The 12,878-nt window shown below is 40.3% G+C and overlaps 4 protein-coding genes across 5 annotated transcripts; all 4 read left to right on the top strand.

Annotated features, from left to right (window-relative positions):
* LOC104709698 (uncharacterized protein At4g02000-like) lies at positions 1 to 1,074 on the top strand. The gene has a single exon (XM_010426268.2). It carries the CDS (start codon positions 1 to 3, stop codon positions 1,072 to 1,074), a length of 1,074 nt encoding a protein of 357 aa, XP_010424570.2.
* Positions 1,075 to 1,896: 822 nt separating this feature from the next.
* On the top strand, positions 1,897 to 5,560 carry LOC104707533 (putative trehalose-phosphate phosphatase F). Of its 2 annotated transcripts, none has more exons than XM_087463603.1 (12): positions 1,897 to 2,213; positions 3,145 to 3,204; positions 3,300 to 3,733; positions 3,824 to 3,964; positions 4,080 to 4,151; positions 4,234 to 4,341; positions 4,419 to 4,577; positions 4,645 to 4,722; positions 4,779 to 4,848; positions 4,928 to 4,998; positions 5,108 to 5,200; positions 5,347 to 5,560. In XM_087463603.1, exons 3-12 carry the CDS (start codon positions 3,572 to 3,574, stop codon positions 5,413 to 5,415), a joined length of 1,023 nt encoding a protein of 340 aa, XP_087319729.1. In that variant the 5' UTR covers positions 1,897 to 2,213; positions 3,145 to 3,204; positions 3,300 to 3,571; the 3' UTR covers positions 5,416 to 5,560. The 2 variants fall into 2 exon arrangements, with proteins under 2 accessions (XP_087319729.1, XP_087319730.1); XM_087463604.1 differs by having other exon boundaries at positions 1,952 to 2,213; positions 4,099 to 4,151.
* Positions 5,561 to 5,598: 38 nt separating this feature from the next.
* Positions 5,599 to 9,242, top strand: LOC147940312 (uncharacterized). Its single transcript, XM_087461256.1, has 6 exons — positions 5,599 to 6,191; positions 6,276 to 6,365; positions 6,415 to 6,583; positions 6,671 to 7,288; positions 7,466 to 8,722; positions 8,868 to 9,242. The coding sequence occupies exons 1-6, from the start codon at positions 5,599 to 5,601 to the stop codon at positions 9,240 to 9,242; spliced, it is 3,102 nt and encodes a 1,033-aa protein (XP_087317382.1).
* A 94-nt stretch (positions 9,243 to 9,336) lies between these two features.
* On the top strand, positions 9,337 to 10,431 carry LOC147940311 (uncharacterized). The gene is made up of 2 exons (XM_087461254.1): positions 9,337 to 9,436; positions 9,635 to 10,431. The coding sequence occupies exons 1-2, from the start codon at positions 9,337 to 9,339 to the stop codon at positions 10,429 to 10,431; spliced, it is 897 nt and encodes a 298-aa protein (XP_087317380.1).
* The last annotated feature ends 2,447 nt before the right edge of the window (positions 10,432 to 12,878 follow it).

The raw sequence follows: 12,878 nt of genomic DNA, 5'->3' as shown, positions 1-12,878 counted from the left end.
ATGGCTGCTGAACTATGGAATGATCTTCAATATATGGTTCTTGGTCGAGATGATCCGGAATTGTTTATTCCTAGTTTAGCATATGCTGGTGCTTTGGCAAGGAATAGACTCAGTCTTATCGGACGTCTGCTTAATCCTACCCTCCAAGACCGTAGGCGTGTACTATCTGCCTTACCTGCTCAATGGGATATTTATGATAGGGTGCATGGTCATTTTTTGGATGATAGTTATGTCCAGTTTAGGTTTAGTTCAGAGAGTGACTTAGCCTCCGTTCTCAGAAGGGGACCCTGGGTGTTTGAAAACTGGTTTGTTGCTCTTCAAAGGTGGGAAGACTTTCCCAGAGAGGATTTCCTTACATCTATTGACCTTTGGGTCCAAATCAGAGGTATCCCCCTTCCTTATGTCTCTGACACTACAGTTAGGTTCATTGCTAATACTCTTGGTGAGGTTGTGGCCTTGGATTTCAATGAGGAGACGACTACGCAGATAGCCTTTATTAGGGTGAAGATTAGAGTTGAACTCACAAACCGTCTTCGTTTCTTTAGAAAGGTCAGATTTGAATCTGGAGAAAGAGCCATGATAGGTTTTGAGTATGAAAAACTCAAAAAAGTTTGCACCAACTGTTGTCGCTTCAATCACGACTTGGCTCACTGTCCGTATCTTGCTCCTCCGGTTTTTGATGATGACTACCTCGATGTTCCTCAGGCTCCTGGTCAGGATGAAGAAGGGATCTCCTCTCTCAACAGCTGTAATGAAGACATTAAATCAGATCAGAGCTCTGCAATTTCCTCCTACTCCCCTATCTCACAGCCGCCGAGACCCGCTACTCCTGCGCCTAATTTGGAAGAGTTTTTTGCTGCTAATCCCCTCCAATGTTTTCCGTCTTCAAGTTCTACCTCCATCAAAGTCTCATCAGATCCTTTGTTTTCTACAGTTGGAAAACCTAAAGGAAAATATGAAATTGGGGAGAGCTCGAAAAGGAAAAAAGGGAAACAGATGCACATGGGGACTGATAGGAACACTCGTCAATGCAGAAAGGATCCAGGACTGAGGTTCTATCCGGTTTTACCATGAACCTCCAGGAAAGATGAATAGCAAGTCAGGAATCTCAGAAGCTAATCGACTTTCATTTCTGAGACTCCTCTTTTTGATTTAGGCTTTTTGTAGGTTGTTTCTTTCGTTAGTTTTACTTTAGCTTGACAATGGATGCTGGCACACCTCTTGGTGCCTTGGCTCTGGTTATTTTGATGAAGGATATAGGTCGTGGAAGAAATTCACTAAGACCTTGATGACTGTTTTTTGAAGATGATGTGGTGAAGTATAAGGCTCTGTCATTCCCCCCTGCTTATGAAGTATGCTTTAAGACTGTCATTCCCCCCTGCTTATGAAGTATGCTTTAAGACTGGCTGCAATGACTTTCATTGATTAGATAGTCTTAATGAGAGAGTGATGAAGACAGACTTATTTCACTATCATCTACCTAATCTTGGTAGCTATGTTGTAGAATGTTTGTTATGCTTCCAAGTTTGCTGTAATAATTTGTCTCTCCAACTTGGTTTCTTCACTGATGGATGTAACAGTATAAGATCATATATAAGATAAACTTTTTGGGAAAAAAAAAAACCAACAACCGGACGAAAAATCGTTTTCATGAAATAAAATACTAATTGCTATAGAAAATTTTCCTAAAAACGAATATATGACTAATCAGTGACAAACTCATCACTTGTTTACTTTATTAAAAATCATGAACGTGAAACTGCCTATTGGTCTTCCATTAAAAATATGAGTGGCACATTTGGTAGATAAACCCAACATGGGTGGTCTTTTCACATTTAAAAAAAAAAAAAAAAAAAAAAAAAAACAAATTTGCCTTAACCCAAAAGCCAAAGCCAAAGCCGAAGAGAAGACGAAGAGTCTATAAATACGAAAAAAGAAAAACCCTCCCCGCATTATTCTTCTCCCCTCCCCTTTCTTCTCTTCCTCCTCCCTACATTCTCGACTCTCTCTTTATTAGGGTTTAATTTTCAATTTTAATCCCCAAAATCTCATTTCTCCACAAATTTGTTGTTCTTTTGTTTTTACATTTTCATCAAAGGAATAAAAAAAATCTTCATCCTTGTGAAGATTTTCTCTCTCTCTCTCTCTCTCTCTCTCTCTCTCTATCTCTCTCTCTCTCTCTCTCTCTCTCCTTCCTTTGACATTTGAATCAGGTTCGAACTTCTTTTTTTTTTGGTTTTAGGATTGAATAAATTAATTTTCAACGTTTCTGGCTCAATCATTTTGAGATTTGAGATTTTTTTTCGATCTTGCTCAGTATTGTTTTTCTATTATTTATTTTCTCGCACTCTGCATTTTTTAGATCTGTTTCTGTTTCCTCGTACCTTACAATATTGGTTACTGCCAAAAAAAAAAAAAAAACACAGTTTAAAACAGATTCGTCGTACTTGGAAATAAAACACACGCAAATCTGTCCGTACACCTAGAACTCTGCGCCTCAAAAAAAAAATTCGTAAATTTTTAAAATAATAAATTAACACCTATAGTTTTATTTTATTTTGAACACCACACCTCTATAAAATTAAGAAACAGATGTACCATCTTTTTTTTCTTCTTAATCTGTATTAGACGAGTTTTTTAGTTTAGCTTCGAAGAAAATATAAAAAAATCCAAGTGTTCTATCAATATTGGAGACTGATTTGACGTTAAATGTTTTGTACTTTATTATTTTAGATGTATATACGTGTGATTTGTCAAATTCTCTCGAGTTATGTTTTACAAGCTTGTCGGTGTTCTCTTTTAATATTAGTAGACCTACCCATTTATTAAAATTTGGGTTAAAAGATGTTGAAATTTCCGGTACTTGTCAAAATCACTTGTCTCACTTTTTTTTCTTCTTTATTAACATGTAGAGAAAACTGATAGTAACATGAAGGTTACGACAAAACAAAACTACAAAAAAATTTCAACACATAAAACTTACTTTATTGAATTAAAAAATAATAGTATTCAGTTGTAACAGAAAACATTTATTTTCCACTAATTTTTTGAAATTCTTATTGAAGTTATGATTTTTAAACAAAGCATTAATAAAGGACCAAATATTTTACATTATAAATGACTTTGTTGATATGTTGCGTGCAGGTTATATAATTTCTAACTGAATCAAAAGTACTATGAACAATTGGAGATTATAGTGATAAGGTACTACTCAGTCAAGAACGAATAATCATTATGTTACTGAAAAGAGATTCAATATTTTTTCCTGAGTCGTGTTTTTTCTTCTTCTTGTTAATCAGTTTTGTTTAATGGAGCTTTCACCAACAAGTAGTGACCAGAAACAATGAAGAGATGGTTTTTTATAGACAAACGAGTTGGATGAAGCGTTAGTTAAGATAACGAAAGCAAAAAGAATAGTTCTTGCATTGAAGCATTGTTTTAAACTTGTGGTTAATGAAGTTAAACTCAAACCACACATCCTCTGTTCTAAAAGGTCAAGCTTCACCATCGGTTATATAACAAATCAAGACTCGGTATATCATCATCTAAATTGACACCTTCTGGTAGATTCATGATGACTCAACAATGGAAGAAACCTGCTAAGCTCGATGATGTTAGGTCTAATGGTTGGTTAGATGCAATGATTTCGTCTTCTCCACCGCGTAAGAAGCTCGTTAAAGATTTCAACGTCGAAGTAGCTCCAGAAGATGACTTTGCTCAACGTGCTTGGATGGTAATTACTTGTAAAATTTAGTCTTGTTCATTCCTAATATGTTTTTTTCATATTCTCACCAAAATCTATTGTTTGGAATTGTGTGAACAGGTGAAATATCCTTCTGCGATTAACTCGTTTGCACATATTGCAACTCAAGCAAAGAAGAAGAAGATTGCTGTATTTTTGGATTATGATGGAACTCTTTCTCCTATAGTTGATGATCCTGATCGTGCCATCATGTCTGATGCAGTAATTTAAAAGACCCTTTTGTTAATTACTTTACTTTACTTTACTTTACTTTGTTCTGTTTTTTTTTTCTTTGTCTACACTATGCTTAAAAGATGAATATTTTGTGGTCTTTCAGATGCGTTCTGCGGTTAAAGATGTCGCGAGTTACTTCCCAACCGCAATAATTAGCGGTAGAAGCCGTGACAAGGTATATATAATCCTAAACCGTAAAACCATCTCTTGTATTCATGGAATCACCCATTGATTTACATTTGTGGTTAATATTACAGGTTTATCATCTGGTAGGATTAACAGAACTCTATTACGCGGGTAGTCATGGAATGGACATAATGACTTCTTCTAATGATCCAAATTGTTTCAAATCTACTGACCAACAGGTGAAAATGCATGATCCATTGACCGTGTTTTTGCAAACGATGAAACATATTATAACACGTTTGGTTGTGTTTATTAGGGAAAGGAAGTGAATCTGTTTCAGCCGGCTAGAGAGTTCATACGGGTTATCGACGAGGTTTTTAGAACCCTTGTTGAGAAAATGAACGATATTAAAGGTGCTAAAGTAGAGAACCACAAGTTTTGTGCTTCTGTACATTACCGTAACGTTGACGAAAAGGTAAACAAAACAACATTATGCTTTGGATTTTGATGATTGTGATCTAAAATGTTTGTGTTTATTTTAGGATTGGCCAGTTATTGCTCAAAGTGTTCATGACCACTTGAAACAATACCCTCGTTTGCGTCTAACTCATGGGAGGAAGGTATGATTAGCTTTAAAGATACTTATAATTCTCATTACTCATTTTTGGTTATATAGGTTTTAGAGGTTCGTCCTGTGATAGACTGGAACAAAGGAAGAGCGGTCGAGTTTCTATTAGAATCTCTCGGTATACATTGATTGTTATAAATTCACTTTCGTAACTTCATGATCAATGATTGATCGATCTGTGATCAAATCTTGTGTAGGACTAAGCAACAAAGATGATTTGCTGCCTATCTACATTGGTGATGACACAACAGATGAAGATGCATTCAAGGTATATTAATTATATAACTGATGTTAATTTCATTAGTTAGTTATATATAATGGTTATTATTTCTTAAATTGTGATTTTTCTAATCAAAACAACATGATGAATCTTGCAGGTACTGAGAGATGGGAACCGAGGTTTCGGTATCTTAGTATCGTCTATACCCAAAGAAAGCAATGCGTTTTACTCCCTTAGAGATCCATCCGAGGTAACAATTGTTAAATCATTAATAATTTCAAATAGGTTAATGTATAAGTCTTATGATATCTTGACGTGATGTGTTTTGTCCGTAATATGTTTAGTTTTTCTGTGTCCATGTGAAATTTGTTGGATTTGTATTAACTTGTTTTGCAGGTGAAGAAGTTTCTAAAGACTTTGGTGAAATGGGCAAAGTTGGAGAAGAACTCTACTGGATTTGATTAATATATTGGGATTCCTGATTGAATGCTTAATTTACCTCTTTTTTGTGTGTTTGTTTTAATTTTCAGCTCTACTAGTTTTAGTCACAACTTCATTTATGATTTTTCATTTATCTCGTGGAAATTAAGTTGTTAAAGTTATATGTAAAGAGAGAGAGATGTGGTGGTGCCTGAAATCCTTGCTGGCATGAAGAAGTTTCTGCAATTAGGGAACCCTGCATTGGCGGGTCAGAGAGAACAAGCACTCCGGACAACTTTAGACTCTATCTCCTCAAATGTTTGTGATCAGAATGCAATGCTTTGTCTGGAAGCCCCTCCTACGCTAACTCCGGATCTTAGTAAAGGGAAAGGTCTGGTTTTTGGATACCCACAGGCCCTGGTGGAGGATCCTATGCAACATATGTCTCCTACGGCTGGTGATACTGGAATGGAGGGAGGTCATAACAACAATGATGCAACTGTGATAGCGAGTAGTAAGATCATGGCGATGGAACAGGCTGGTTCTATAGGGTTCCACATGGGGCTTTTAGCTGGTATCAAAGAGACGCTCAGTGGTGGTAAAAAACAGACTCAGAAAAAGACCTCTTCTTGGAAACATAAATCAAAGAAAGAGGGGGATATGTCGAGCACTAATTCCATTAGTTCCTCGCAGGAGGTGTTTAAGGAGCAGTTGTTTGGTCCTGCTACCAAAAGGAAAGCCTTAGAGGATGGTGAAGTCTCATCTAAGGTTTTAAAGACTGTTCAGCGGCATTTCAACAAATCCCTGAGCAGAGGGATGCTGTACTTAGGCCGAGTGTGGAGGGTGCAAGTATGCGTGGTAATGTGATGTCTGTTGCTGATAAGTCGGGTTCGGTGGTTTTCCAGAAACCACCCAGTTCTCAATGAGTGTAATCAGTTGGAACTGCCAAGGCATGGGGAGCACCTCGACAGTTCGACGTCTGAAGGAGATGCGTTGTGAGCATTATCCGGACTTTTTGTTCCTCTTGGAGACTAAAAACTCCAGTGATCATGTTATGGGGGTGAAAGAGTGGCTGGGCTATGACAACATACATATTGTCGACCCTGTTGGGCTGAGTGGTGGCTTAGCTCTTTTCTGGAAAGACATGTACCAGGTTGAAGTCTTACAGTCTGACTCAAGGGTGATTGATACAAGGATTTGTCAGGGTTCCATGGTTTTTTATATAACTTTTGTCTATGGGGATCCGGTTCGACAAATGAGAGAGGTTGTATGGGAACGCATTACACGAATTGGTATATAGAGAGATGATCCATGGTTACTTACCGGCGACTTCAACGAGATAATGGATAATTCTGAGAAATTGGGAGGCCCAAGGCGTCTAGAGAGCTCCTTCTATTCTTTCAGAACCATGGGAAGAAGTAGTCGGATCAAGGAAATCCCGAGTTGTGGTAATAGACTCTCGTGGGGTGGACGGAGAGATAATGTGTGGGTTCAATGTCGGCTGGATAGAAGCTTTGGAAACAGTGGTTGGTTCACTCTATTCCCAAGGGCTAATACAAAATATTTAGAACTGATGGGATCTGACCACCGCCCGAAAATCACAAGACTAGTTGGCGATGATACAAAGTTCAGAGGAAGGTTCATCTATACAAAGTTCAGAGGAAGGTTCATCTTTGATAAGCGATGGATCAGTAAGCCGGAAACAATTGAGGTAATACGTGAGCAGTGGGCTTTGGAAGGGGTGAATAAGAGTAATTCTGTGTTAAGTGGACTAACTCGGTGTAGGAAGGCTCTGTCCAGATGGAAGAGGACTCATCCTACTAACTCTGCCATGCAGATTCAGTTGCTGCGCAGAGACTTGGAAGAGGAGGCTACTAAGCAGTTTCCTAATTTCCAACGACTGCGTCAACTTAAATGGGTACTCAAAGTTGCTTTTAGAGAGGAGGAAACGTATTGGAGGTCTAAGAGTCGAGAATCCTAGCTTCAGGCAGGTGATAAAAATACAGCCTTCTTTCATAGGAGCGTACAATATAAGAGACTGAAGAATCGACTCAACTCCTTAGTTGACAAACACGGTTTTGAATGTTTTGAGGAGGGCTCTAAAGGTAACATTGCTGCGGAGTACTTCACCGAGTTGTTCAAAATTTTTAGCCCTGGTAACTTTGAGCAACTTTTAGAGGGTATGGCACCAAGGGTATCAGATGGGATGAACCAACAACTGGCGGCTCCAGTGACAGCGCAGGAGATTAAGCAAGCGGCGTTTAATATCAAGGGAGATAGTGCTCCGGGTGCTGATGGGTGGACTTGTGCCTTCTTTCGTCGGTATTGGTCAATAGTGGGTGATGATATCGTTAAGGAGATTCAAGGTTTCTTTGAGGATGGTGTTTTCCCACATGACTGGAATCATACTCAAATCTGTCTCATTCCCAAGAAGGACAATGCCAACCAAATGAGGGATATGAGGCCAATCAGCTTGTGCTCAGTCCTCTACAAAATCGTTTCTAAGGTTTTATGCACAAGGCTCAAGAAATGTCTTCCGGCTCTGGTCTCTGAGACACAAGGTGCGTTCGTCTCTGGAAGATTAATATTTGACAATATACTGATTGTGCATGAGATGGTTCACGCTCTGCGTACGCATGCTAAGTTCAATTCAGGTTTTGTAGCGATTAAGACGGATATGTCAAAGGCATACGACAAAGTTGAATGGGAATTTCTGGAACATCTTCTCATTCGTATGGGTTTTGCCACGAGATGGATTCAGTGGATAATGATGTGTGTACGCTCTGTCACATATTCAATGCTCATCAATGGGAGCCCTTTCGGCTTTGTTACACCAGAGCGGGGAATCCGACAGGGAGATCCTCTTTCCCCATTTCTGTTTATCTTGTGTGCTGAGGCATTGATCCATGTCATGGAAAGGAGGAGATCCCAGGGGCGTCTTACTGGGTTCAGGTTCAATGAGTCTTGTCTGATTGTCCAACACTTACTATTTGCTGATGATACCTTATTGGTCTGTCGTGCCACCAAGGAGGAATGTGAAGAACTCCTGGCATGCCTACAGTTATATGGTGAGGCATCGGGGCAACAAATTAACTTTGAGAAGTCTGCAGTTACCTTTGGAAGTAATACGCCTGTATCAAGTAAGCTGATGATCAAACAAACCCTGGGGATTACAACAGAGGGGGGAGAAGGTAATTATCTGGGATTGCCAGAGTGTTTTAGTGGCTCAAAACAGGCTCTTTTGGCTTTTATTGGCGATAACCTCAAGAAGAGACTAGAGGGGTGGTTTGCAAAGACTCTCTCCTTAGGGGGAAAAGAGATTCTACTTAAGTCGATAACGTTGGCACTCCCAGTATATGCAATGTCTTGTTTTCGACTGAGTAAACATCTCTGCAAGAAACTCACGAGTGCCATGCGGGATTTTTGGTGGAATAGTTGTCAGGGGAATAGGAAAATTGCTTGGGTGGCTTGGTCTGAGATGTGTAAATCTAAAGCAGATGGTGGTTTGGGTTTTAAAGAATTTGGGAGATTTTAATCAAGCACTCCTTGCCAAGCAAACTTGGAGAATCCTCAACAACCCGGAATCTCTAGTTTCTCGTTTCTACAAAAGCCGCTACTTTCGAAAATCAACTATCTTGGAGTGCGGATCTGGTTCAAGGCCTTCTTATGCATGGAGAAGTATACTACATGGTCGTACCCTCTTGAAGCAGGGTCTGATGAAGATGATAGGGAATGGTATGGATACTTTCGTCTGGAAAGAGAAATGGATCTTTGATAAACATCCTAGAGCCCCGTTCCGGATGGACACCTTCTTCAATGTCAACCTGAAGGTGGTGGAGCTGCGTAGCCAAGTGGATGTAAATGGGACATAAAGAAGATAAATGTGTTGTTCCCACCTGATGATGCTAAACAGATTCTTGCTATTAAAATTCAGCAACAAAGAGAGATCGTTACATATGGCCATATATGCCTTCTGGTGCTTATTCAGTTAAAAGCGGATACTGGTTGCTTCGGACCCTACCTTCAATCTATGAGCCTCGCTCGGAAGATAGGATCAAGCTTACAAGTATGAAAGTGAAGGTGTGGAAACTGCAGACGGTACCAATGATTTGAACTTTCCTCTGGAGAATGCTATCAGGTGCTCTAGCTGTTTCTAAAAGGCTTGCCTCACGTGGATTAGTTGTAGACACCAGATGCTCAATATGTGGTCACCATGAGGAGACAATATGTCATATGCTGTTCTCATGTCCGGTCGCTAGATAAGCATGTGGCCTTGCTAATATCCCTCTGCCTTCTGGGGGCTTCTCTGACTCGGATTTGGTGGGGAACTGGGAACATTTGCTTATGGTAATGCAAGACAAGTGGGTTCCGGAGGAGATTAGAAACATGATCCCCTGTCTGTTGTGGGAATTATGGATATGGAGGAACACATTTCTATTTCAGGGGAAACAGGGCGATATACAGGAGCTGGTGCATAAAGCTTTCACGCACTCCTCACATTGGTTTGCTGCAAAAGCTCTAAATGGCACCTTACCCCAGCAGTGGACAGTGAGACGTCAATCCCTTGAGGTTATATGGAGGAAACCAATGCCTGGAACTACGAAATGTAACATCGCAACGTCTTGGGGGAAGAGCTCCCCAATGGTTGGTGGTGCGTGGATTACTCGCGATAATCAAGGCCAGGTTCTCCATCATGCACGAACTGCTTTTGAGAGATCCGACACGGAAATATTGGCAGGTCTTCGGTGTTATCTGTGGGCTCTGGAGGCGGTGCAGATTCTACATATCACTCAGGTTGAACTGGTAATGGATAATGATGCAGGTGTTGCAGCCATAAACAACCCTAAGGAATGGCCGTGGTTTGATTCGCTGCTGCAAGATATACATCTGATATTGTCGAGTTTTGATTATTGGGAATGCCACCATGTGCTCAGCTCGGTGAATAAAGTGGCAGTGGCTATCGCCAAGAGTGTAACACGAGAGGGGAGGCTCCAGTCGTATTTATCTTTGGGAGGCTCTTCATGGCTGCAAGATCAACTAAGCAAAGACTATGAAGGTTAACTTGCTGAATGGTATGTGTGGCAGGTTTTATTGTTGTTACTTGTTTCACTTGGAGGGTCGATTGACCTCAGTATCAAGTGTAGGTGGTGGTTGGTTTTTATTTTACCCTTGTACCTTTTCCAGTCTTGGTTTCTATCAGATGACAAAAAAAAAGAGATGTGAATGTATTGCATAGTAAAGAAAGCAACACAAGGAAATTGATATAAGCTCAATCTACTTATTATTTTACAAATGGAATCATAAACAGTTGTCGTGAGTTTACTTAACGGCATGCCTTCAAATTTAAATGGCCAATTTAAGTATTTAACAAAAGTTTGTCCTGTATTTATGAAAGTCCACACAAACTTAATGGATTTAATCGACATTTTTAAAGTTGGAGATTAAAAAGGCCCAAATTTAAAAATTGATGCTTCTTTGACATCTTCCTCTTTTGATAAGTCATAATTCTCTTTCTTAGAAATTATAAAACAAAAATAAATAATGGCACATGGCGAATGTGTTCCTATTGGATAGATTGTCTCGAATGTTTATGATGCTGAATGGAAGCTTGATTCGATGGAAACTTCAGTGATCTCACCATAATTGCGCAGAGAGAACCTCCAACAATGTGTGTTACCAAATACCAATGTGACTCGCGAGGTCGAGACGAATCACGGGCCCGCCAGCTCTCAAGAGGTGTCAAATGGGTGGGCCCGCGTCTATTTGGACCGTCCGTTTCAAGAGAGTTGTCATTGTGTGCGGCTTAGTTTCGCGGTTTGGTGCTTGTGTTGTTCAAGCTTCTTTGTTTGTCAGTGTGACGTGTGTGTGAAAGTTGCTCAAGAGAGTTGAAGATCTGAAGTCTAGGTTTAGGGAGAGTTTAGTCCAAAGTTATGTTATCTTGGTTTGAATCTAGGCTCGGTGTGAATTTAGTTAAGGGTAGAGATTTATCCTTAAGATTTCATGTTATCAAAACGGAGCGGTGAATTAAGAGAGTTGTGCTTGATTGATGCATTTACGAATAGGTTGTATTTGCTTTCTTGTTCTAGTGAAATCGAAATTTGGACGTGGTTCCGGGGAATAAGAATAACCGAACCTCGTTAACAAAGCTCTTGTATTATTTACTTTTTGCACTTTATTATTTGCACTTCATCCGCATTTACAGATTTGAACACTTATGACATATTGTTAAATATACTGATAATAATATTTCTCGGTTTTAACAGTAATAATAGTTCTCAATTCTAAATTCCATTGGTGTAAATTTTCCCAAAAGGAATGTTACTTTGAGGAAGCATCTAAGGGTTGATATATTTATACGTATGCACCAGATTTTAGATTTAATTGTTAGAGAGTACTTTAACCAACATAGTATTAGAATGCAATCTAAATCATTTTCAAAGTAAGTTTGTTATTCTCATGGAACTATGACCCGGCCCAAGGAGTCTCCATACCAGAACAAAGTTCTGCAATGGACTGGACCCAAACGAAATAGAAAAGGTATGTCTTGACTTTAAATCATTTTTGAGAAAATCATTCCATACACGACTACCAAAAGATAAACCATGATTCATACTGGACCACGTGTGATGGAACCCGGGACGATGACCAGCATACGGACACGGACGAGGACCGGAGCGCGCAAGGAACCATGGACGCGACTGCGTCCGGAAGTAAACGGCCCTCAACCCAAGCACCGAACCTGATGCCCGGAGCTACGACAAGGAGCCGGACCGCAGCTAGGACCGCAAGGAAGAAGTGCCTCATCTTTGTCCAAGCTTTCGTCCAGGAACAAGCGGAACTCGACCGCGGGCCCAACCGACCCGACGAGCAGCCAACCGAGGCTCTTCTAACGGTCTTCACCATCTCACAAGGGTGAAGACCTCCAAGTCATTAGGGAAAGTAGTACTCTTTTTCCCACCTTGGGTTTGTCCCTACGTGGTTTACCAAGGGGGTTTTAACGAGGCTATGGACCCTAGTGCATGGCCATGGACCACTTCGGCCGCGTGGCCATTCTATCCTTAGTTTTATTTCTCTTTTAAAAACTATGTCTTGAACGCTGCGTTTTATCTCCACCCACGTGTTTAGGGTTTTGAGAGTTCCTCTATGTAAGCGGCCCTATATAAAGGGCCTAGACCCTATCATGTAAGGCAGACTATTAAGAATTAAGAACCAGAAGTTATCCTTCTCTCTCGTTTTCAGTGATTGAAACGAAACCCTAGAAGCTGCACGAACCGGGTTCGTTAGCTACTAGTTTGGCCGTATCGCAAGGAGATCCATCCCTTGTGTGTCGCTACCTCATTCCACGTCTATCTCCATCTATCCGAGAGACAAACGAGTCGAGCATCTCCTCGCGAGTCTCTCTCCGTCCGTTCTTGTCGTTCCTTTGTGCCGTTTCCTTCCGTACATCACTCCGACCGCCGATTCCATCCGCTCACGGCCCAACCGAGTCGTACTTTTCGAATCGTTCC

This window comes from Camelina sativa, chromosome 8 (genome assembly GCF_030686135.1).
Source record: "Camelina sativa cultivar CO46 ecotype springtype chromosome 8, ASM3068613v1".
Taxonomy (NCBI): Eukaryota; Viridiplantae; Streptophyta; class Magnoliopsida; order Brassicales; family Brassicaceae; genus Camelina; species Camelina sativa.
Note: the sequence above shows the minus strand (reverse complement) of the source record. Positions and strands in the feature narration are given on the sequence as shown.